At 51.9% G+C, this 22,457-nt stretch overlaps 2 protein-coding genes and 1 pseudogene across 3 annotated transcripts; 2 read left to right on the top strand and 1 right to left on the bottom strand.

Annotated features, from left to right (window-relative positions):
• Positions 1–2,411: 2,411 nt before the first annotated feature.
• On the top strand, positions 2,412–14,235 carry LOC311218460 (uncharacterized protein; the record flags this gene model as incomplete). Its single annotated transcript, XM_084301143.1, is given in 5 exon segments — positions 2,412–2,571; positions 5,609–5,730; positions 5,940–6,035; positions 6,037–6,072; positions 13,900–14,235. Coding segments are annotated over 5 exon segments (750 nt in total).
• LOC311218292 (feather keratin Cos1-2-like) lies at positions 11,000–13,002 on the bottom strand (annotated as a pseudogene). The gene is made up of 4 exons: positions 12,936–13,002; positions 12,255–12,316; positions 11,691–11,822; positions 11,000–11,335 (listed from the first exon to the last, which is right to left on the bottom strand). The product of its transcript is annotated as a feather keratin Cos1-2-like (transcript).
• Positions 14,236–18,144: 3,909 nt separating the features above from the next.
• Positions 18,145–18,459, top strand: LOC311218462 (feather keratin 1-like; the record flags this gene model as incomplete). Its single annotated transcript, XM_084301145.1, has 1 exon — positions 18,145–18,459. The coding sequence occupies one exon, from the start codon at positions 18,145–18,147 to the stop codon at positions 18,457–18,459; it is 315 nt and encodes a 104-aa protein (XP_084157271.1).
• Positions 18,460–22,457: the final 3,998 nt, after the last annotated feature.

Below are 22,457 nucleotides of genomic sequence, written 5' to 3' on the forward strand. Positions count from 1 at the left end.
CGGGAAGGAGCTGAGGATGGGGCCGGGCAGGGTCACCACCACAGGAGAGGGCTGGATGAAGACGTTGGAGTCCTGGCACTGCCTGACACAGGGCTCATTGCAGCTGTTGGCCAGCGGAGTTGGGCCACAGGGTCCGCATGGCAGGCACTGGTTGTAGCAGGACATGTTTCGGGGCAGGAGGTGTACCTGGTAAGAGAGAGGACTCAGAGGAGAACTGTGGTGACAGAGGACCAGTCTGCCAGTCCAACCTAGAACAGCCATGGGACATGCTTTTTGGGGAGCTAGCAACAGTGTAAGAAGGCCCACAGCCTTCTCCTTCCCTTTTTTCCCAGCAGCCTTGCAAGAACGTCCAGGCCAAAGCAGATCCCAACCAAGCCCTTATCTCGGGATTTATGTCAGCCAAGCCACTGCTTCACTTCATGACACACCTCCTGTCCCCTTCCCTCGCCCATGACTAGCAACCCCAAGACCCAACAGAGGAGGAAGGTGCAGACATGTAATGAGAAATCCCCAGGGAAGAAGAGGAGAAGAAAGGCCTTCAGACTCACCTCGTTCCCAGGGAGATGGAGGCGAGAGCAGTGGATGAAGAGAGTGAGGAGATTGGGCCTCTTTTATACCTCTCCTGCACTGCCCCAGGCCCACAGTCACTCTACGCAGGCCGTAATTTTCTGGCAGACTCACCTGAAATGCAAAATAGCCTTCCTAATGGCACAGGTTGTGCTTTGGTTTCTGTCAATTCTGCCATTTCATTTCCTCATTTCTGATTTGCCCATTTGGCATCAGAATCTCCTTTTAAGTAACAAGATGAGAGGTCAAGCATTTCCCTGAGCGGAAACACGTCAGTAGGGGCAGCAGATGTGTACTAACTGCTAGAGAGTTTATTGGATTTATGTGGCAAAGTTTTGGTAATAGGGTTTTGCAGGGGTGGCCTCTGTGAGAGATATCCCGAAGCTGACCCATGTTACATAAGAGCCAGTTTCAGGTGGCTCCAAACTGGCCTGCTGCTGTCCAGAGCCAAGCCAATATGCAATGTTTTTTTGGCTGTGTGAGAGCAGAATTAAGAAAAGGAAAACTACTCTGGTACAACAGCAGCTGGGACAGCAAGGAGTGAGAAACAGCCCTGCAGACACCAAGCTCAGTGAAGAAGGAGAGGGAGGAGGTGCTCCAGGTCCTAAAGCGGACTCATAGAATCATGGAATCATTAAGGTTGGAAAAGACCTCCAAGATCATCTGGTCCAAGCACCTCCTATCACCAATGTTATAAATGGCTCAGGATTCAAATTAGGATTAAATTAAAAAATAGGATTTATTGAAAGAATATAAAGGAATAGAGGTAAGCAAACAGCGCTGGGTGCACCAGGAGTCTCCGCTCCACCAGGACGCACACCAGTTACATCAAGCAGCTGATTTTTATGCTCCTAGACTAATACATATTCATTACTACTTCTAAAAACAATATATCATTAAAATTAGCTTCCGGGGTGCAGTCCCTCCTACTGGAGCATGCGCAGTCTCCTCTGGGGTCTCTTCTGGGGGTCTCTAGGGGTCTTCCATGCTGAAGGCTCGCAGTCTTCCTCTCCCCCTTTGTACTTACTGGGCACCATCCCAAGTTTACGGAACATCTTCTTCAAGTCTTGTCTCCCAGCCGCCCTTCAGCTTCTTTCTCCTTCCTCTTTATCTCTCGGCCCCCCCTAACCAGATACCAAAGATCCACATAGTATCCCATAACAGTCACTAGTTGTTATCAGTTGTTCTGAAACTCCCAGACACACAAGTAATTAAAACATTCTTCCCCAGCCATTCACAGACACATCTATAGCAGTGTTAGAAATAGAAGTCCGGAATGACAAAAGCAAACAGGTTCATAAATTTAAGAAGTGATAAATTGACTAGAATGAGGGGGAGACTGGGACACACTGCATCTGTGGTTCAAGAATTAAATTGCCAGTGCAGGGCCCAGAGGCAGACAGGATTCAAACAGAATTGTTCTTTATGGACACGAATTGTTAAAACATTCCTCACAACCAATATCATCCACTAAAGCATGTCCCCAAGTACCACAGCCAACCTTTCTTTAAACACCCCCTGGGATGGTCGCTCCACCACCGCCCCAGGACAGCCCCTTCCAATGTCTGACTATTCTTTCTGAGAATAAATTTCTCCTCATTTCCAACCTGAACTTCCCCTGGTGCAACCTGAGGCCATTCCCTCTAGTCCTGCCACGAGTTATCTGTGAGAAGAGGCCAACCCCCAGCTCCTTTCAGGTAGTTGTAGAGGGCAGTAACATCTCCCCTGAGCCTCCTCTTCTCCAGACTAAACAACCCCAGTTTCCACAGCTGCTCCTCACAGGACTTGCGCTCCAGACCCTTCACAGCTTTGTAACCCTTCTCTGGACACACTCCAGGGCTATGATGTCTTTAAACAAAGACATTAAAGACGATGGCCCCAACACCAAAAACCCTGGGGAGCACCACTTGTCAACAGCTGGATTTGACTCCATTCAGTCAGAAGTTCCCCTGTGGCCCGTGGAGAGGCCTCTGGTGGAGCAGGCTGTCCCCCTGCAGCCCATGGGTACCATGGCGCAGCACATCTCCACACTAGCTCATGGAGGATGCCCCAGTGGAGCAGGTGGTCCTTGCCTGAAGGAGGCTGTGGCCCATGGAGAGGACCACAGTGGAGCAGGCCCTGGGCCAGAGCTGCAGCCCATGGACAGGACCCCACGCAGGAGCAGGGGTTCTGGGGGGAGCTGCCGCCCGTGGGGGAACCCATGCTGGAGCTGTTTCTTCCTGATGGATGGACCCTGTGGTACGGACCCATATTTGCAGCAGTTCTTGAAGAGCTGCTGCTTATGAGAAGCCCACTCAGGATCAATTCAAGAGGGACTAAATCCTGTGGGAGGGACCCCACATTGGAACAAGGGCAGAGAGTTACTGTGAAGGAGGGGCGGAGTCGAAATGTTACGGACTGACCACAGCTCCCCCTGCATGTTGCCAGTGTACCTTCTGAGGGGAAGAACGTAGAAGTGGGTGTATGGGGGAAAGGTATTTTTAGTTTTTCAGTATGTTATATATATAGTTTATATATACATGTATATATATATATATAGTTTTATAGTAGGTTATATAGTATGTTTAGTTCTATAGCTTTATATTTTATTTAGTAATAGGTAATAAGTTACATTAATCTCCCTATTCTGAGTCTGTCTTGTCCGTGACTATAACTGGTGATAGATCTCTCTGTCCTTATCTTCATCTGTTTTCACAGAATCACAGAATCACAGAATTTTCTAGGTTGGAAGAGACCTCAAGATCATCGAGTCCAACCTCTGACCTAACGCTAACAGTCCCCACTAAACCATTTCCCTAAGCTCTACATCTAAACGTCTTTTGAAGACTTCCAGGGATGGTGACTCCACCACTTCCCTGGGCAGCCTGTTCCAGTGCCTCACAACACTTTCAGTGAAGAAGTTCTTCCTAACATCTAACCTAAAACTCCCCTGGCTCAACTTAAGCCCATTCCCCCTCGTCCTGTCACCAGGCACGTGGGAGAACAGGCCAACCCCCACCTCGCTACAGCCTCCCTTGAGGTACCCATAGAGAGCGATAAGGTCGCCCCTGAGCCTCCTCTTCTCCAGGCTGAACAAGCCCAGCTCCCTCAGCTGCTCCTCGTAGGACTTGTTCTCCAGGCCCCTCACCAGCTTCGTTGCCCTTCTCTGGACCCGCTCAAGCACCTCCATGTCCTTCTTGTAGCGAGGGGCCCAAAACTGAACACAGTACTCGAGGTGCGGCCTCACCAGAGCTGAGTACAGGGGGACGATCACCTCCCTAGCCCTGCTGGTCACACTGTTCCTGATACAAGCCAGGATGCCGTTGGCCTTCTTGGCCACCTGAGCACACTGCTGGCTCATATTCAGCCGACTATCCACCATCACTCCCAGGTCCTTCTCTGCCTGGCAGCTCTCCAACCATTCCTCTCCCAGCCTGTAGCTCTGCTTGGGGTTATTGCGCCCCAGGTGCAGGACCCGCCACTTGGCCTTGTTGAACTTCATGCAGTTGACCTCAGCCCATCGGTGCAGCCTATCCAGATCCTCCTGCAGAGCTTTCCTACCCTCAAGCAGATTGACACACGCACCTAACTTGGTGTCATCTGCGAACTTACTGAGGGTGCACTCGATGCCCTCGTCCAGATCATCGATGAAGATATTAAAGAGGACCGGCCCCAGCACCGAGCCCTGGGGGACGCCACTATTCCATCATATTTCCTCCCCCTTCCCTTTAAGGCAGGGGAATTAGAGAGTGGTTGTGATGCAGCTCAGCTGCCCTGCTGAGTAAAACCACCATAGAGTAGGTCAGAAGGGGTAGAAGATGAGTCCCAGGTGCTGGAGGGGTCCTGCATATCCTTCTGTCTATGCAGAGCCTTCCTTGATGACCAAAGCCTCCCTCACCTGAGGACACAGCACATCCTTCTACAACTTGGCCTGGCTCCCAGCCTGCTCCACCAGCTCATTACCTGCATAGGCAGATGGGCTGTGCTGCAGTTTTGAAATGCCCTGGCACAAGACAGCTCCTTTTTAATGACATGTTTTCTCTATCCTTGGCCTTGTTCCCTCTTGTGGCTGTCTCCTGGGCTCTTCAGGCAAGCCATGTTGTCAGCTGCTGTGAGGAAGGCAAAGGTTGCTTTCCTGAGCACAATGATGCCCAGCAAGTCCTGGGGAATCAGGTCCCTTCACTACCAGAGGTTTGAGTTATTCACCAGGACAGTGTCTTGCTCCACCACTCCCCTTGCCATACCATGCACTTTGGCCAGACATATTCTATGACCAGCAGTAAAACCAAAGACCTGCCTTCTTGTGCAAAAGATGCTGACCATCCTGTGATCTTCTGGAGTAATGAGAGTTCTGGTCAGAAGGTCATGCTGCAGGGTAAAGGCTGTTGGGGCTGCCTGGAGGGTGGCACAGCTCGAGCTCAGGCTCAGATGGAGCTGCCTGGACAGAGGGGGATTTGGCAAGCATGGTGCTCAGGCCTGCAGACAGCAGGCACTATGGCTTGGCCTCATGCCAAAAGTGTGGCACGTGGCCAGTCCCAAATTGGAGCATGACTCGTCCTGGGCAGGGAGAGTCTCTCTCAGGAAGTTTGCCTGCTGAAGGCATTCCCTTGCCCTCCTGGGGTGTGTCCCAGCTGCCTCCCATGTCTGCAGGGCAGGGAAGTGCTTTGATCATGCAGCAGGGATGCATTGCCTCCTTGATGGAGTCTGGGAGGTGTTTCTGCAGCCAGGGCCCTTGTGAGCAAGTCCCCTCGCTGAGCATGCCCAGCTGCATGACAGTGCCCGTTCCTGCCAGCCCTCTCTTGTTGAGTGGGAGCTTCCTTGTCCCCCCAGTGGTGCCGGCTTGTTCTCTTGCCTGAGGAGGGCTTTGACATGGCAGAGGAGGTGTGCTGAAGCTCTCGTGCTAGGACATATTGCCTGGGACCCAGAGACAGGTCCCAGCAAGGGGGAAGATGTTTTCCTGTAACCCTTGTTCCCCTTGAAAAAGTGATTAGGATAGATCCTTCACATAGTCCCATGTCTTTGATTAACATGGTGAAACTTGTGTATCCCTTGCCTCCCACAGTCCATGTCTGCCTGTATTCTGAGGTCAGACCTCCTCAGAGGGGGTCAGGGGGCAGCTCATGGGAGGTCATGGACAGCTTCCAGACACCTCTCACAGAGGCCACCCCTGCAGAACCTTTCCATGTAAACCCAATAAACCCTCTAGCACTTAGGACTCATCTGCTGCCCTACTGACGTGTTTCCGCTCAGGGAAATGCTTGACCTCTCATCTTGTTACTTAAAAGGAGATTCTGATGCCAAATGGGCAAATCAGAAATGAGGAAATGAAATGGCAGAATTGACAGAAACCAAAGCACAACCTGTGCCATTAGGAAGGCTATTTTGCATTTCAGGTGAGTCTGCCAGAAAATTACGGCCTGCGTAGAGTGACTGTGGGCCTGGGGCAGTGCAGGAGAGGTATAAAAGAGGCCCAATCTCCTCACTCTCTTCATCCACTGCTCTCGCCTCCATCTCCCTGGGAACGAGGTGAGTCTGAAGGCCTTTCTTCTCCTCTTCTTCCCTGGGGATTTCTCATTACATGTCTGCACCTTCCTCCTCTGTTGGGTCTTGGGGTTGCTAGTCATGGGCGAGGGAAGGGGACAGGAGGTGTGTCATGAAGTGAAGCAGTGGCTTGGCTGACATAAATCCCGAGATAAGGGCTTGGTTGGGATCTGCTTTGGCCTGGACGTTCTTGCAAGGCTGCTGGGAAAAAAGGGAAGGAGAATGCTGTGGGCCTTCTTACACTGTTGCTAGCTCCCCAAAAAGCATGTCCCATGGCTGTTCTAGGTTGGACTGGCAGACTGGTCCTCTGTCACCACAGTTCTCCTCTGAGTCCTCTCTCTTACCAGGTACACCTCCTGCCCCGAAACATGTCCTGCTACAACCAGTGCCTGCCATGCGGACCCTGTGGCCCAACTCCGCTGGCCAACAGCTGCAATGAGCCCTGTGTCAGGCAGTGCCAGGACTCCAACGTCTTCATCCAGCCCTCTCCTGTGGTGGTGACCCTGCCCGGCCCCATCCTCAGCTCCTTCCCGCAGAACACCGCCGTGGGATCCTCCACCTCCGCTGCCGTTGGCAGCATCCTCAGCTCTCAGGGAGTGCCCATCTCCTCTGGGGGCTTTGGGCTCTCTGGCTTGGGCAGCGGCTACTGCGGCAGGAGGTGCTTCCCCTGCTAAAGCTGCTGGTGATGGCCCGGGAGAAAGACGCCCACGGACCCAGATGTTGGTAGCGGACTGGGCACAGAGCATAGGCTTCTTGTGTTCAGGGTGGCCAAACCTCCCCAACACCCCCTGGAAGAGCATGGGACTCTCGGAGAGCACGGCCCATGTCTGCCTTACTCCTCCTCCATTCTCTCCTTTCCCACCTGTGTCCTTGTTACTCACTGCAGCTGCACTGAGTTCTGAGTCCCACCACATCAGCCTAGTGTGGACCTTCTGTCCCTTTTCCCTCAGTGGAGTGGGCAGATGGACAGGTGGCGGGATGCTCTCCGTGGCCACACAGCGCATGCTCTCGTCTGCCCCTGGTGCTTCCTACACTGGGGCACCCTCTTGGTGTGACCTCGTTTCCCTCTTTTGACTCTAATATTAAAGTTCTTCTGCATCCCAGCCTGCACCTCTGAGTCGTCCTTCCCCTGCAGACACTCCAGACACCAGCTGCGAGACACCATCTGGGGACGTCAGGGGGCATGTGGGACAAATGGGGACCATTCACGTTTCCAAGGATGAGGCCGTGTGCAGTAGGGCCCCTTGGAAAGCACTGTCACTCACACGTGAGGGAGGTGCCCATGAGTTCTGCAGGGCCTCTGGCCATCAGGCCCAGCTTTGCTGCCTCTCTGTCCTGGCGTGCCATATTGGCCTCAGTGCACAGCCTGCTGAAGGTGGCATGTGGCCACTGCTGGCCTCCAGTGAGGAGCCAGGGCTGCATACGGCCCCGGGAGGGCAGCAGCCACACAGGTTCCTGGGAAGGGGGCAGCAGGGGAGAGGGAGAGAGGCAAGAGGAGGGGTGGCAATTCCTTCTGCTCCAGGGGCAGCTGTTCTGGGGGGGGAGGCTCATGCAGAAAATGGCCCCGGAGCAGACCAGGAGAGGGAGTGGGGGAAGCAGGCTGTACTGGCTCTGGCTGTGATGGAGGCAATTGTCTTCACCATAGGCAATATGGTGCTGTGTTCTGATTGTGTGGCTAAAACAGCGGAGGTGACACTCCAACGATTGAGCTCAGCGTCAAGGCCTTCTATGTTTCCCCCTCTGCACCCTCACAGAGCAGGCTACGGGCGGGGAAGTTTTCAGGAGGGGACACAGTTAGGACAGCTGACCCAAATCGACCAAAGGGATATTGCATACGATAGAGCATCACGCCCGGCAACAAAACAGCGGGACAGTTCTGCCTAAGTAGCCATCCTGCAGACACTTGCTGGACATCGGTCTTCTGGTGGGAGGTGATGAGGCACAGCCTTTGCATCACTTGCTTTTTCTCTCTTGTTTCCCATTCCCTCTTTAAAATGTCTTTATATAAACCGGGGAGTTTTTCTGTCTCTTTGACTTCCAACTGTCTCCCCTGTCCTGCTGCGGCTGCGGTATGAGCGAGTGTGTGGTGGGTGCTTAGATGCTTGCCGGGGTCAGCCCACCACAGAGTCCTCCCCCTACTCCTTCCATCTGTTCCCTGGGCTGTCTGCAAAACTTTGTGGGGAAGAGGGAGGCAGGGAAAGACTGAGGGCAGGAGGAGAGACAGCGGGTGCTTTCTGAGTGTCTCTAAGGGCCATCCATGAGCTCTCCAAAGCATCACCGCAGTCACCCAGAGCCCAGTCTGGCAGATGACTTCCTGCCAGCCTGCCCTCATGCCACATCATCTATCTTAAAGCCCCTCTATGGTTGCAGACCCAAAGCTGGTCCAGGAAAAGTTACTTGGGTGGTAAACCCACCCAAAGAGAAGTGACTCCCAGCAGTGCTCCGAGACACCGAGGACACCAATGACATCCTGGGCTGTACGAGCAGAAGCATAGTCAGGAGCTCAAGAATCATAGAATTACAGAATCATGGAAGGATAGAATTATAGAATCATGGACTCAGGTTGGAAGAGACCTTAATGATCATCTAACTCTAAGCCCCCTGCCACAGACAGGGATGCCACTTGCTGTATCAGATTGGCCAAGGCCCCATCCAGAACGGCCTTGAACACCTCCAGGGATGGGGCATCCACAGCTTCTCTTGGCAACCTGGTCCAGTGCCTCACTACCCTTACAGTGAAGATTTCCTCTTAAGGTCTAGTCTAAATCTGTCCTCTTTTAGTTTAAGACCATTACCCTTTGCCCTATCATTCTCTACCCAAGTTAAGAGTCCTTCTCAATCTTTTTGTTTGTTTGTTTGTTTGTTTGTTTGTTTGTTTTTTTCCTGAGACCTCTTTAAGTACTAAAAGGTTACAATGAGGTTTCCGCAGAGCCTTCCTTTCTCCAGGCTGAACTTCTTGAGCTCTCTCAGCCTTTCTTCAGAGGAGAGGTGCTCCAGCCGTCCAATCTTTTTTCACCTGTCCTGGTTTCAGTTAGAACAGAATTAATTTTCTTCCTAGTAGCTGGTGGAATGCTGTGTTTTGGCTTAGGATGAGAAGAGTGCTGATAACACCCCGATGTTTTAACTGTTGCAGAGCAGTGCTTATACCAAGCCAAGGACATCTCAGCCTTTTGCTCTGTCCTGCCAACAGGCAGGCTGGGGATGAAGTAAAAGCTGGGAGGGGACAGACCCAGGACAGGTGACCCAAACTAGCCAAAGGGGTATTCCATACCATCTGACGTCATGCTAAACAATAGCCGGTGGCTAGCCGGGGGGAGGGGGGCCGGACTGCTCGGGGTTAGGCTGGGCATCGGTCAGCGGGTGGTGAGCAATTGCATTGTGCATCACTTGTTTGTACATGTTAGTAGTAGTAGTACTATTATCATCATTGTATTATTATTATTATTGTTATTACTATTTTCCTGTCTTATTAAACTGTCTTTATCTCAACTCACGGGCTTCACTTTCCATTTCTCTCCCCCGTCCCAGAGAGGGAGGGGGGAGGGTGAGCGAACGGCTGCGTGGTGTTTAACTGCCGGCCGGGTTAAACCATGACATCACCCTACTCTGGACTTGCTCTAACAGGCCCACATCTTTCTTGTGCCGGGGGCCCCGGATGGGGATGCAGTACTCTGAGTACTCATGAGGGCAGAGTAGAGGGGGACAATCACCTCCCTCGACCTGCCGGTCACACCTCTTTTGATGCAGACGAGCATGCAGTTGGCCTTATGGGCTGAAAGCGCACATGGCTGGCTTGTGTCAAGAATTTTGTCCACCACAACCCCCAAGTCCTTCTCTGGCAGGGCTGCTCTCGATGAGTTCTTCTCCCTGTCTGTACTCCTGTCTGGGATTGCCCTGAGCCAGGTGCAGCACCTTGCAGTTGGACTTGTTGAACCTCATGCAGTTCACATAGACCCACTTCCCCAGCCTGAGGAGGTCCCTTTGAATGGCATCTCTTCCTTCTTTTCTATCAGCTGCACCACTCAGCTTGGTGTCATTGAGGGCAGTGACAATCCCACTCTGCTCGGCACTCCTCCAAACGCATCTGGAACACTGTGCCCAGTTTGGGGCTGTGTAGTAAGAAAGACTGACCAAGCACAGCAAGTTCTGCAGTGTTGTTGTTAGGAAGGGATCTCCTGTCTTCTCTTGGGCAGCTATGCCCTCCACCTTGTCAAGGAAGAGAAGAAACAGTGTGCACACCAAAATGCATAGAAGCCAATCAACTATGTTGGATAATTCCATCCAGCTCTAAGTAACCACATATTTAGAATCCAGAGGGTGACCTGATACATGAAGAAGCATTCTGAATGCAAGCCTGTGTTAATGATCGCAAAACATGATCATCAGCAGCCACCCGCTCCCAGAACTACCCGTGAGCAACACCTCTCTCCCCAGGCATCCTGGAAAAGCTGCTGCAGGGGAAAGACAACTCAGAGGCACAGGCTGGGATGCAGAAGAACTTTAATGTTAGAGTCAAAAGAGGGAACCGAGGTCACACCAAGAGGATGCCCCAGTGCAGAAAGCTCCAGGGGCAGACGAGAGCGTGCACTGTGTGGCCATGGAGGGCATCCCACCACCTGTCCATCTGCCCACTCCACTGAGGGAGAAGGGACAGAAGGTCCACACTAGGATGTCACTGTCGGACTTTGAGCCCAGTGGAGCTGCAGTGAGTAACAAGGACACAGGTGGGAAAGGAGAGAGTGAAGGTGAGGAAAGGCAGACATGGGCTGTGCTTTCCAAGAGGCCAGGCTGGCCCCATCCATTTGCAATGGTGCTGGGAGTGTTTGGCACCTCAGTGCAAGAAGCCAGTGCTCTGTCCGCTACCAACTTCTGGGTCCCTGGGGGTCTTTCTCTAGGGCCATCACCAGCAGCTTTAGCAGGGGAAGCACCTCCTGCCGCAGTAGCCGCTGCCCAAGCCAGAGAGCCCAAAGCCCCCGGAGGAGATGGGCACTCCCTGAGAGCTGAGGATGCTGCCAACGGCAGCGGAGGTGGAGGATCCCACGGCGGTGTTCTGCGGGAAGGAGCTGAGGATGGGGCCGGGCAGGGTCACCACCACAGGAGAGGGCTGGATGAAGACGTTGGAGTCCTGGCACTGCCTGACACAGGGCTCATTGCAGCTGTTGGCCAGCGGAGTTGGGCCACAGGGTCCGCATGGCAGGCACGGCAGGCACTGGTTGTAGCAGGACATGTCTCGGGGCAGGAGGTGTACCTGGTAAGAGAGAGGGCCCAGAGGAGAACTTCTATGAGAGAGGAGAAATGTGCCAGACCACCGCAGGAAAGCCATGGTACATTCTGTTTTTTGACCTGTCAGCTGTGTAAGGAGCCCCATGGGCTTAACTTTGGACACAAGAGCTCGGCCAGGACTGTCCAGTCTGACGAAGCTCCCCACCTAGCCCATAGCCACGGAGAAATTCAGCCAAGCTGCAGGTTCTCTCCATGACACGTGTGCTGTTCTTTTCCCTCTCCCATGACTAGCACTCCCAAGATGCAGGAGAATATGAAGAGGCAGGCATGTTTAAGAAATCCCCAGGGAAGAAGAGGAGATGAAAGGCCTTCAGACTCACCTCGTTCCCAGGGAGATGGAGGCAAGAGCAGTGGATGAAGAGTGTGAGGAGACTGGGCCACTTTTATACCTCTCTGCACTGCCCCAGGCCCACAGTCACTCTACGGAAGCCATAATTTTCCAGTAGACACTCCTTAAATGCAAAATATTTTAGCTAATAGCACAGGTTGTATTTTGGTTTCCATCAGCTCTACCATTTCATTTCCTCATTTCTGACATGCCTATTGTACCATACAGGCTACTTTCTGGTATCAGAGTTCAAAGGAATACCCCAGCAGGATCATATCAGTATGGGCAGAAAAGTGCAAGAGAGTGGTTGCATTCAGGCAGAGGACAGGACATGCCTTTGTGCACTTCAGGGAATGGCCGGTGATGTGTTTTGCAGGAAGAGGCCCTGCTCCTCCTGGAGCTGCAGTCCTCAGCAGAGGCTCCTATTCCTTAAGGATGCACCACAAGCTTCTCTCTCCTCCCTCCCTCATGGCTCCATCCAACGGTCACTGGTCTTTGCCTCCCCAGGCATCCAGGCTGTGCCAATGCTTTCAGCTGTCTGCCTTGATGCCATTACCACTTCCACTAACTTGGGAGGAGACAGCAACTGGGGGCCCGCTGGTGCACTCTGGTGCAGGGCTGCCACAAGGGGAGACCTAGACAGCCTGCAGGAATGGGCCCTCAGGAACCTCAAGGCAATCTAGAAGGACAAAAGGCAGGTCCTGCACAGGATGGGGAACAAACTCTTGCAGCACTGCAGACTGGGGACTGAACTACCCTCTGATCCTGCATCCCCTGGACCTCCTCTGAGTAGGTCTGCCCTACTCCTGCCATCAATGGCTGGCAGGAGCTGGCACTGCCACGTGGCTGGGCATGCTCAGGGAGGGGACTTGCTCACAAGGGCCCTGGCTACAGAAACACCTCCCAGACTCCATCAAGGAGGCAATGCATCCCTGCTGCATGATCAAAGCACTTCCCTGCCCTGCAGACATGGGAGGCAGCTGGGACACACCCCAGGAGGGCAAGGGAATGCCTTCAGCAGGCAAACTTCCTGAGAGAGACTCTCCCTGCCCAGGACGAGTCATGCTCCAATTTGGGATTGGCCACGTGCCACACTTTTGGCATGAGGCCAAGCCATAGTGCCTGCTGTCTGCAGGCCTGAGCACCATGCATGCCAAATCCTCCTCCATCCAAGCAGCTCTGTCTGAGGTCCAAGCTCGAGCTGTGCCACCCTCCAGGCAGCCCCAACAGCCATTACCCTGCAGCATGACCTTTTGGCGAGTACTCTCACAACTTGGGCATTTCAAAGCTGCAGTACAGGCCATCTGCCTATGCAGGCAATGAGCTGTGACTGGTGGAGTAGGCTGGGAGCCAGGCCAGCAGGAGAAGGATGCTCCTTGTCCCTTGGTGAAGGAGCCTTTGGGCATTTAGAAGGGCACACCAAAGATGTGAGAGGATATGTGCGCTTTCTATTTAAGAGGTGAATGCACTTCCACAGAGACAGGTACCATGCTCTCCAGAACTTAGGACTAATATACTGTCCCTACTGATGTGTTCCTGCCAGGGGAAGTGCTTGACCTGTTATCCTTGTACTTGAAAGGAGCCTTTGTGGCCAAATGGTCAGGTCAGAAACGAGGAAATGAAATGGCAGAGTTGACAGAAACCAAAGCACAACCTGTGCCATTAGCTAAGATATTTTGCATTTGAGGTGAGTCTGCTAGAAAATTACGGCCCGCATAGAGTGACTGTGGGCCTGGGGAAGTGCAGGAGAGGTATAAAAGCAGCCCCATTTCCTCACTCCCTCATCCACTCCTGTTACCTCCATCTCCTTGGGATCAAGGTGAGTCTGAAGCCCTTTCTCCTCAACTTCATCCTGGGAAATTTCTTAGCACATGCCTGCCTCTTCATCTTCTCTTGGGTCTTGGGAAAGCTAGAAATGGGAGAGGGAAGGGAACAGTAGATGTGAAGTGTGGAGTGAAGTGGTGTGTGGAGTGAAGCTGGGTCCTGGCTGAGGTGTATCTGAAGCTATGGGCTAAGTGGGGAGCTTCCTGGGCTGGGATATTCTGTTCAAGGACATTGGTGCCCAGGGGAAGGAGAAGGCTGTGGGCCTCCTTTCACAGCTGCCAGCTCCCCAAACAGCATGTGCTGCTGCTGTCCAGTGGTGGGCTGGCAGACTGCTCCTCTCTCACCCTTGTGCCCCTTTGCGCCCTCCCTCCCATCAGGTGCACGTCCTGCCCCGAGACATGTCCTGCTACAACCAGTGCCTGCCGTGCCTGCCATGCGGACCCTGTGGCCCAACCCCACTGGCCAACAGCTGCAATGAGCCCTGTGTCCAGCAGTGCCAGGACTCCAACGTCTTCATCCAGCCCTCTCCCGTGGTGGTGACCCTGCCCGGCCCCATCCTCAGCTCCTTCCCGCAGAACACCGCCGTGGGATCCTCCACCTCCGCTGCCGTTGGCAGCATCCTCAGCTCTCAGGGAGTGCCCATCTCCTCCGGGGGCTTTGGGCTCTCCGGCTTGGGCAGCGGCTACTGCGGCAGGAGGTGCTTCCCCTGCTAAAGGACCACAGAAATTCAGAGCAGAGTGGGCACAGAGCATTGGCTTCTTTTGTTCAGAGGGACCAAACAACCCCAACACCCCTTATAGGAAGGATGGGGTCAGCCATGGTGCACGCTCTCATCTGCTCCTGGTGCTTCCTGAACTAGGGCTTCCTCTTGGAGCAACCTCTTTTCCCTCTTTTGACCCTAATATTAAAGTTCTGCTGCATCTCAGCCTGCGCCTCTGAGTTGTCCTTCTCCTGCAGACACTCCAGACACCAGCTGTCAGGACCAATGCTGTTTCTCTGGGGATGTCAGGGGGCCATGTGGGACACATGGGGACCATTCACATTTCCCAAGGGTGAGGCTGTGTACAGTAGAGCCTCTTGGGAAAGCACTGTCACCCACACGTGAGGGAGGTGCCCATGAGCCCTGCAGGGCCCTGGCCATCAGGCCCAGCTTTGCTGCCTCTCTGTCCTGGCGTGCCATATTGGCCTCAGTGCACAGCCTGCTGAAGGTGGCATGTGGCCACTGCTGGCCTCCAGTGAGGAGCCAGAGCTGCAGGAGGCCCCGGGAGGGCAGCAGCTATCTTTATGTTGACCCAGGAGTTTTTCTCACTCTTGGTCTTCCAGCTGTCTCCCCTACCCTGCTGTGGCTGTAGTGTGAGTGAGTAGTTGGTGGGTTCTTAAATGTTTGCTGGGGTCTGCCCACCACACAGGCTCACAAGGAGTGCATGTCCTCCATCTCCTACTCTTTCCATCTGTTCCCAGAGCTTCCTGGAACAGTTTGTGGGGAAGAGGGAGGTAGGAAGAGACTGAGGGGAAGAGAAGAGTGTCTCCAAGGTCCATCCATGAGCTCCTAAACACAGCACCCAAAGCCCAGTTTGGCAAATGCCTTCCTGCCAGCCCGCCCTCATGCCACATCGCCTATCTTGCAGCCTTTCGATGGCAGCAGGTTAAAAGCTGGCCCAGAAAAAGTTACTTGGGTGGTAATCCCATACAAAGAGAAGTGACTCCCAGCAGTGTTCTGAGACATCGAGGACACCAAGGACATCCTGGGCTGCATGAGCAGAAGCTTAGCCAGGAGGTGAAGGGAGGTGACAATCCCACTCTGCTCAGCACTCCTCCAAATGTCCAAATGCAGCTGAAGCACTGCGTCCAGTTTTGGGCTCTGTTTCAAGAAATACATTGTTCAAGTAGAATGAGTTTTGCTGATGTTGTCCAGGATTGTCAGGTAGCCACAGCAATTGGGTAATGAGGAGAATCTGGGGGTACAGGCTTTCCTTAGTGTGTAGAAGATCAGGTTTTGGTTGGAGACCAAAGAGCACCTTTGGAGTAGCTACCCTGAGGTCCTGAAGAAGACAGAACCAGGCTCAACGGTGTACCAGTGCATGGCTAAAGAGACGAGACCATGTGCTTACATTGAAAATATAATTGTGTTATTGGTATTATTTTTTTTCCCAAAGCCAATACGTGGCATGTAACAGCCGCTATGAAGAAAATTAACTGTATCCCAGCCAAAACCATGACAATATCCACCCCTTATTTCATACCATTTACATCACTCTCAGGTCCTCTGCTTTCTATTACATCCAGTGGTCACTGGTGTTTGTCTCCCCAGGCATCCAGGCTGTGCCAATGCTTTCAGCTGTCTGCCTTGATGCCATTACCACTTCCACTAACTTGGGAGGAGACAGCAACTGGGGGCCCGCTGGTGCACTCTGGTGCAGGGCTGCCACAAGGGGAGACCTAGACAGCCTGCGGGAATGGGCCCTCAGGAACCTCAAGGCAATCTAGAAGGACAAAAGGCAGGTCCTGCACAGGATGGGGAACAAACTCTTGCAGCACTGCAGACTGGGGACTGAACTACCCTCTGATCCTGCGTCCCCTGGACCTCCTCTGAGTAGGTCTGCCCCCAGGGTAGAGTCAGACATGAACGGTGGAAGGCAAGGGACACACAGGCCTCACCCTCCTGGCCAAAGAGATGGGGCTGTGTGTAGGAGCTCTCCTGAGTGCTTTCTGGAGGGAAAGAAAGGCTTGCAGAAAACATCTTCCCCCTTGCTGGGACTCGTCTCTGGGTCCCAGGCAATACGTCTTCTCCTAGCATTAGAGCTTCAGCACACATCCTCTGCCATGTCCCAAAGCCCTCCTCAGGCAACAGAACAAGCCAGCACCACTGGGGGGACAAGGAAGCTGCCTCTCAACAAGCGATTGCTGGCAGGAATGGGCACTGCCACGCGGCTGGGCATGCTCAGCGAGGGGACTTGCTCACAAGGGCCCTGGCTACAGAAACACCTCCCAGACTCCATCAAGGAGGCAATGCATCCCTGCTGCATGAACAAAGCACTTCCCTGCCCTGCAGACATGGGAGGCAGCTGGGACACACCCCAGGAGGGCAAGGGAATGCCTTCAGCAGGTAAACTTCCTGAGAGAGACTCTCCCTGCCCAGGACGAGTCATGCTCCAATTTGGGATTGGCCACGTGCCACACTTTTGGCGTGAGGCCAAGCCATAGTGCCTGCTGTCTGCAGGCCTGAGCACCATGCATGCCAAATCTCCCTCTGGTCAGGCAGGTCTGTCTGAGCCTGAGCTCGAGCTGTGCCACCCTCCAGGCAGCCCCAACAGCCTTTACCCTGCAGCATGACCTTCTGACCAGAACTCTCATACCTCAGGCAGCTCACAGGATGGTCAGCATCTTTTGCACAAGAAGGCAGGTCTTTGGTTTTACTGCTGGTCACAGAATGTGTCCGGCCAAAGTGCATGGTACGGAAAGGAGAGTGGTGGAGCAAGACACTGTCCTGGTGAACAACTCAAACCTCTAGTAGTGAAGGGACCTGATTCCCCAGGATTTGCTGGGCATCATTGCACTCAGGAGATCAACCTTTGCCTTCCTCACAGCAGCTGACAACATGGCTTGCCTGAAGAGCACAGGAGACAGCCACAAGAGGAAACAAGGCCAAACAAGCAGACAACATGTTACCCTAGAAGGAGCTGCCTTCTGCCAGTTCATTTCAAAACTGCAGCACAGCCCATCTGCCTATGCAGGCAATGAGCTGTGACTGGTGGAGCAGGCTGGGAGCCAGGCTGGGCAGAGGGATGCTCCTTGCCCTTGGGAAAAGGAGCCTTTGATCATCCAGAAGGGCACTGCATAGGCAGAATGACATGTGCACCTTTTTGCAAAGAGGGTTCCAAAGTGATTCAACACCTTTCCAGAGACCCATGTCCCACATCTGCACAGGACAGCTCCAATTCTTGAGTCTTATCTTCTGCCCCTAATTACATGTTTGTGCCAGGGAAAATCCTTGCACCTATTTTCCTTCTACTTGAAAGGAGCCTCTATGGCCAAGTTGGCAGGTAAGAAATGAGGAAATGAAATGGCAGGTAAACAAAATACATTCTGTGCCATTGGGAAGGTTATTTTGCATTTGAGGTGACTCTGCTGGAAAATTACAGCCCGTATAGAATGACTGTGGGCCCGGGGCGGTGTAGGAGAGGTATAAAAGAGACCCCATCTCCTCACTCTCTTCATCCACTCCTCTTACCTCCATCTGTCTGAGAACAAGGTGAGTCCTTTTCTTCTCCTCTTCTTCCCTGGGGATTTCTTAAACATGCCTGCCTCTTCATATTCTCCTGCATCTTGGGAGTGCTAGTCATGGGAGAGGGAAAAGAGCAGCACACGTGTCATGGAGAGAACCTGCAGCTTGGCTGAATTTCTCCGCGGCTATGGGCTAGGTGGGGAGCTTCATCAGAATGGACAGTCCTGGCCGAGCTCTTGTGTCCAAAGTTAAGCCCATGGGCCTCCTTACACAGCTGACAGGTCACAAAACACCATTTGATATGGCTTTCCTGTGGCGGGATGGCAGACTGTTCCTCTCTCACCACCGTTCTCCTCTGGGCCCTCTCTCTTACCAGGTACACCTCCTGCCCCGAGACATGTCCTGCTACAACCAGTGCCTGCCGTGCCTGCCATGCGGACCCTGTGGCCCAACTCCACTGGCCAACAGCTGCAATGAGCCCTGTGTCAGGCAGTGCCAGGACTCCAACGTCTTCATCCAGCCCTCTCCCGTGGTGGTGACCCTGCCCGGCCCCATCCTCAGCTCCTTCCCGCAGAACACCGCCGTGGGATCCTCCACCTCCGCTGCCGTTGGCAGCATCCTCAGCTCTCAGGGAGTGCCCATCTCCTCCGGGGGCTTTGGGCTCTCCGGCTTGGGCAGCGGCTACTGCGGCAGGAGGTGCTTCCCCTGCTAAAGCCCAAGACAGACGCTCATCTTCCTCCAGTGCTTCTTGCACTGCTGATTCCTCTTGGAGGGACCTTGTTTCCTTCTGGATTATTAAAATTCTGCTGCATCCTATTCTGTGCCTCTGCATTTTTCTTTCCCTTATGGTCATTCCAGACACCTGGTGACTGGAGGAAGTCTTTTCCCCTTATGTCTTCTGTAAATACTTTTGCAGATAGCAGCCTTTGCCTTTTTCCAAAAGGGCAGGCAGGGTGCAAAAATTTGCAGTGTGTCTCCTTAAAAGCACTCTCATTCACACATAAGAGATGTACACAAGTCCTGCCATCAGCCTCTGGCCACAAAGGCCAAGCTTTGCTTCCTTTGTACTGTCATGCTATTTTGTCCTCAATGCACATCCTGCAGAAGTGATGTTTAGACTGCTGGCCTCCTGTGAGGAGCCAGAGCTGCCAGAGGCCCTTGAAGGCAACAGCTCCGCAAACACTTGTAAAGGGGAAGAAAGTATGTTTATTATCCTCTGGATGCTGCTGTGTTTGCCAGGAGGTATTCTTATGCAGAAAATGTCCCCAGAGAACAGTAGAAATGGGAATGAATGGGCTCATAGTGCATGTTGCCCACCTACTAAGATCTACGTCAAGTGCCAAGGGTTTCCTGAGGAAAGGTTCTGGAAAGACACTAATTACAAGAATAGTGGCAGGGGAGTACGGCCAGTTGGTGCGGTTAGACTTGTGGACTAAGTGGAGTCTGGGAGCTCTCCAAAGCAGTGTTTTCATTTAGCAGGATAAATGAGATAGAGGATTGCAGCTGAGGAAGGGGAACTGCAGAGTTGCTTCAGGGCATTCCTGAGTATGATGATGTAGGACCACTCAGAGCCCTAATCAGCAGCTGGCTATGTAGCTGAGGGACAACAAACTTTCTCCCTAAACATCTTCAATTCCCTTGGAAGCAAAAGCAGGTTTGGAAAAGATGTTTTGCTGGACAACTCCATCTATATAGATATGTACTCTACTGGAGTGAGGCCTGATGTGGTGTGGGTGCTAATCAGTCTAAGAAAGAACTGACACATGTGGTTCAGTTTCCTTGCCAAAGCAGCTGGCAGTGTTCATGACTCGTCTGAACTCACAGCTACACATACCCCTGAGTCTGGGAGAGTCTCATCACTATCCCTGTGTCTGGAGGGCAGCACATGCTACTCAACACTTCAAGGCTTGTTGGTATACACTGTCAGCAAGCAAGTAGGTGCTTTTCCTTCTGTTCATCTATTCAAGAAAAAAAGAAGAGGTGCAAATCAAGCAACTCACATTGACACTGGCTAGCATAGACAGACAACAAAAAACATGTATTTAAAGTATGCCAACAGCAAGAGAAGGTCAAAGGAAAACCCCTCTCAATTTGCCTAAGGTCTTGGGAGTCTGGGAAGGTCCCTGCTGACTGAAAGCTAGCAAATGTTATACCAATCTTCAAGACGGGCACAAGAGAGCATGTAGGAAGCTACTGACCAGATGGTCTAACCTCAGTCCCTGGAAAAGTTATGGAGATTATCTTGGGTGCTACCAAAAGGCATTTAAAGAACAAAGCTGTTATCAGGCATAAACAACATGGGTTCATGAAGGGAAAGTCCTGTGTTGGTACTTTGATCTCCTTCTATGTGTTCTAGTTTCAGCAGAGATAGAGTTCATTTTTTTCCAAGAAGCTGGTATGCTGCTGTGTTTTGGATTTAGGATGAGAATAATATTGGTAACACATTGATGTTTTAGTTGTTTGTCCTGGTTTCAGTTAGGACAGAGTTAATTTTCTTCCTAGAATCTGGTAGGGTGCTATGTTTTGGCTTCGGATGAGAAGAGTGCTGATAACACGCTGATGTTTTAATTGTTGCAGAGCAATGCTTACACCAAGCCAAGGACGCTACAGCTTCTCACTCTGTCCTGCCAACAGGCAGGCTGGGGGTGCAGCAGGAGCTGGGAGGGGACAGACCCAGGACAGCTGACCCAAACTGGCCAAAGGGGTATTCCACACCATCTGGGGTCATGCTAAACAATATGTAGGGGTGGCTAGCCAGGGTGGGGGTGCCGGACTGCTCAGGGTTAGGCTGGGCATTGGTCAGTGGGTGGTGAGCAATTGCATTGCGCATCACTTGTTTTGTACATGTTATTATTCTTAGTTCTATTATCATCATTATTGTTATTAATATTATTGTTATTATTATTTTCCTGTCTTAATAAACTGTCTTTATCTCAATTCACGGGCTTCACTTTCCCATTTCTCTCCTTCATCCCAGAGAGGGAGGGGGGATGGTGAGCGAAAGGCTGTGTGGTGTTTAGCTGCTGGCCAGTTAAACCACAACACTGTTGCAAAGCACTGCTTACAGAGTCAAGGACATTTCAGTTTCTGGTGGTGCCCTGCCAGGAAGGAGGCTGGGGGGTGCACAAGAAGCTGTGACAGGACACAACTAGGACAGCTGACCCAAACTGGCCAAAGGGGTATTTCATACTATATGATGTCATGCTGAAAAATAAAAATGGGGGGTGTTGGGTGGGAGAGGTGCTGCTGCTTGCAGTCTGGATTGGCATTGATTAGCAAGTGGTGAGCAACTGCATTATTCATCACTTGCTTTGTACATTCTTTTATCATTATTTTCCCTTCCTTTTCCATCCAATTAAACTGTCTTTATTTCAACCCACGTTTTTTGTTTGTTTGTTTGTTTGTTTCCCAATTTTCTCCCCCACCTCGCTGAGAAGAGGTAGAAAATTGATAGAAAAGTTGGAGCACTGGACAATCAGCAATGGCATGAAAGTTCAACAAAGTTGAAGTCTGGGCTCTATACTTGGGACAGAGTAATGTGTCAACAGTGTGCCCTGGAAGCCAAGAGGGCAAACTGCATTTTGGGCTGCATTAAACACAGCATAGCCAGCCAGTCCAAAGAGGTGATTCTCCCACTCGACACAGTGTTGGCATGGCCTTACCTTCAATATTGTGTGTGGTTCTGGGCTCCACAAGATAGAAAGTATATTAAGATAGTTACTTGACTGTGTCCAGAGGAGGGCAACAATGCTGATAAATGGGCTGGAAGACATCCTATGAGGAGAGGCTGCAGACACTTGGTCGGTTTAGTCTGGAGAGAAGAAGGCTAAGAGGTGACCTTAATGCTCTCTACTACTTCCTCAGGGGAAGTGAAGAAGGAGAAGCCAATCTCTTCTCCTTGGTAACCAATGATAGTATGTAGGGAAATGGCACAAAGCTGCAAAAGGGAAGGTTAAGACAAGGTATCACGAAAAAATTCTTTACCATGAAGGTGGTCAAACACTGGAAGAGGCTTCCTAGGGAGGTGGTTGATGCTCCCATGCCTGTCAATGTTCCAGAGGCATCTGGATAATGCCATTCAAAAATACGCTTTATCTTTTGTTAAGCCATGATATGGTCAGGCAGTTGAACTAGATGATCTGAAGGTACCTTCCAACTGAATTCTATTTTAAATACCAGACCTGAGTGTCAAAGAAGAGCCACATGCCTGAGGATGAAGGTAGGAACCAACTGCTAGCTCCCAGACTGGAACTGCAGTGCTCAGGCCAAAGGTCTACTTTAAATGTGAAAACATGAAGGGGACGAGGCAAGGCATGTTGCTGCTTAGGGTAAGTTTTGCAGAAGTCTCACATGTTCTGTAACTGAGTGACCTGTGACCACAAAGAGACATTTTCCTGCCTATTTGCTCAGTTGCTTTGAGACGGAAGCACAGCTCATTATTGTATCAGCAATGGTTGCTTCAGGTTCTGCAGCCTAACACACAGCACAGGACAGGCATCCAAGTCACTTTTCAATTATTCCCTGACTCAAGAATGTTCTGTAAATTGGGATAAAAAGGGTTATACCTGTGTATAAACCCTTGGGCAACATAAAATCGGAAGTGTTTCTAATCCTGGTGATCCTATCAGTTTCCTATGGAAACTCAGGATTAGCCTATGCTGAGCTGTTTTACGGTTAAAAATGTGTTTGCAGAACCCAGGCCCCTGCAAT

The sequence above is a fragment of the Netta rufina genome (genome assembly GCF_964035555.1).
Source record: "Netta rufina genome assembly, chromosome: 24".
NCBI lineage: Eukaryota > Metazoa > Chordata > Aves > Anseriformes > Anatidae > Netta > Netta rufina.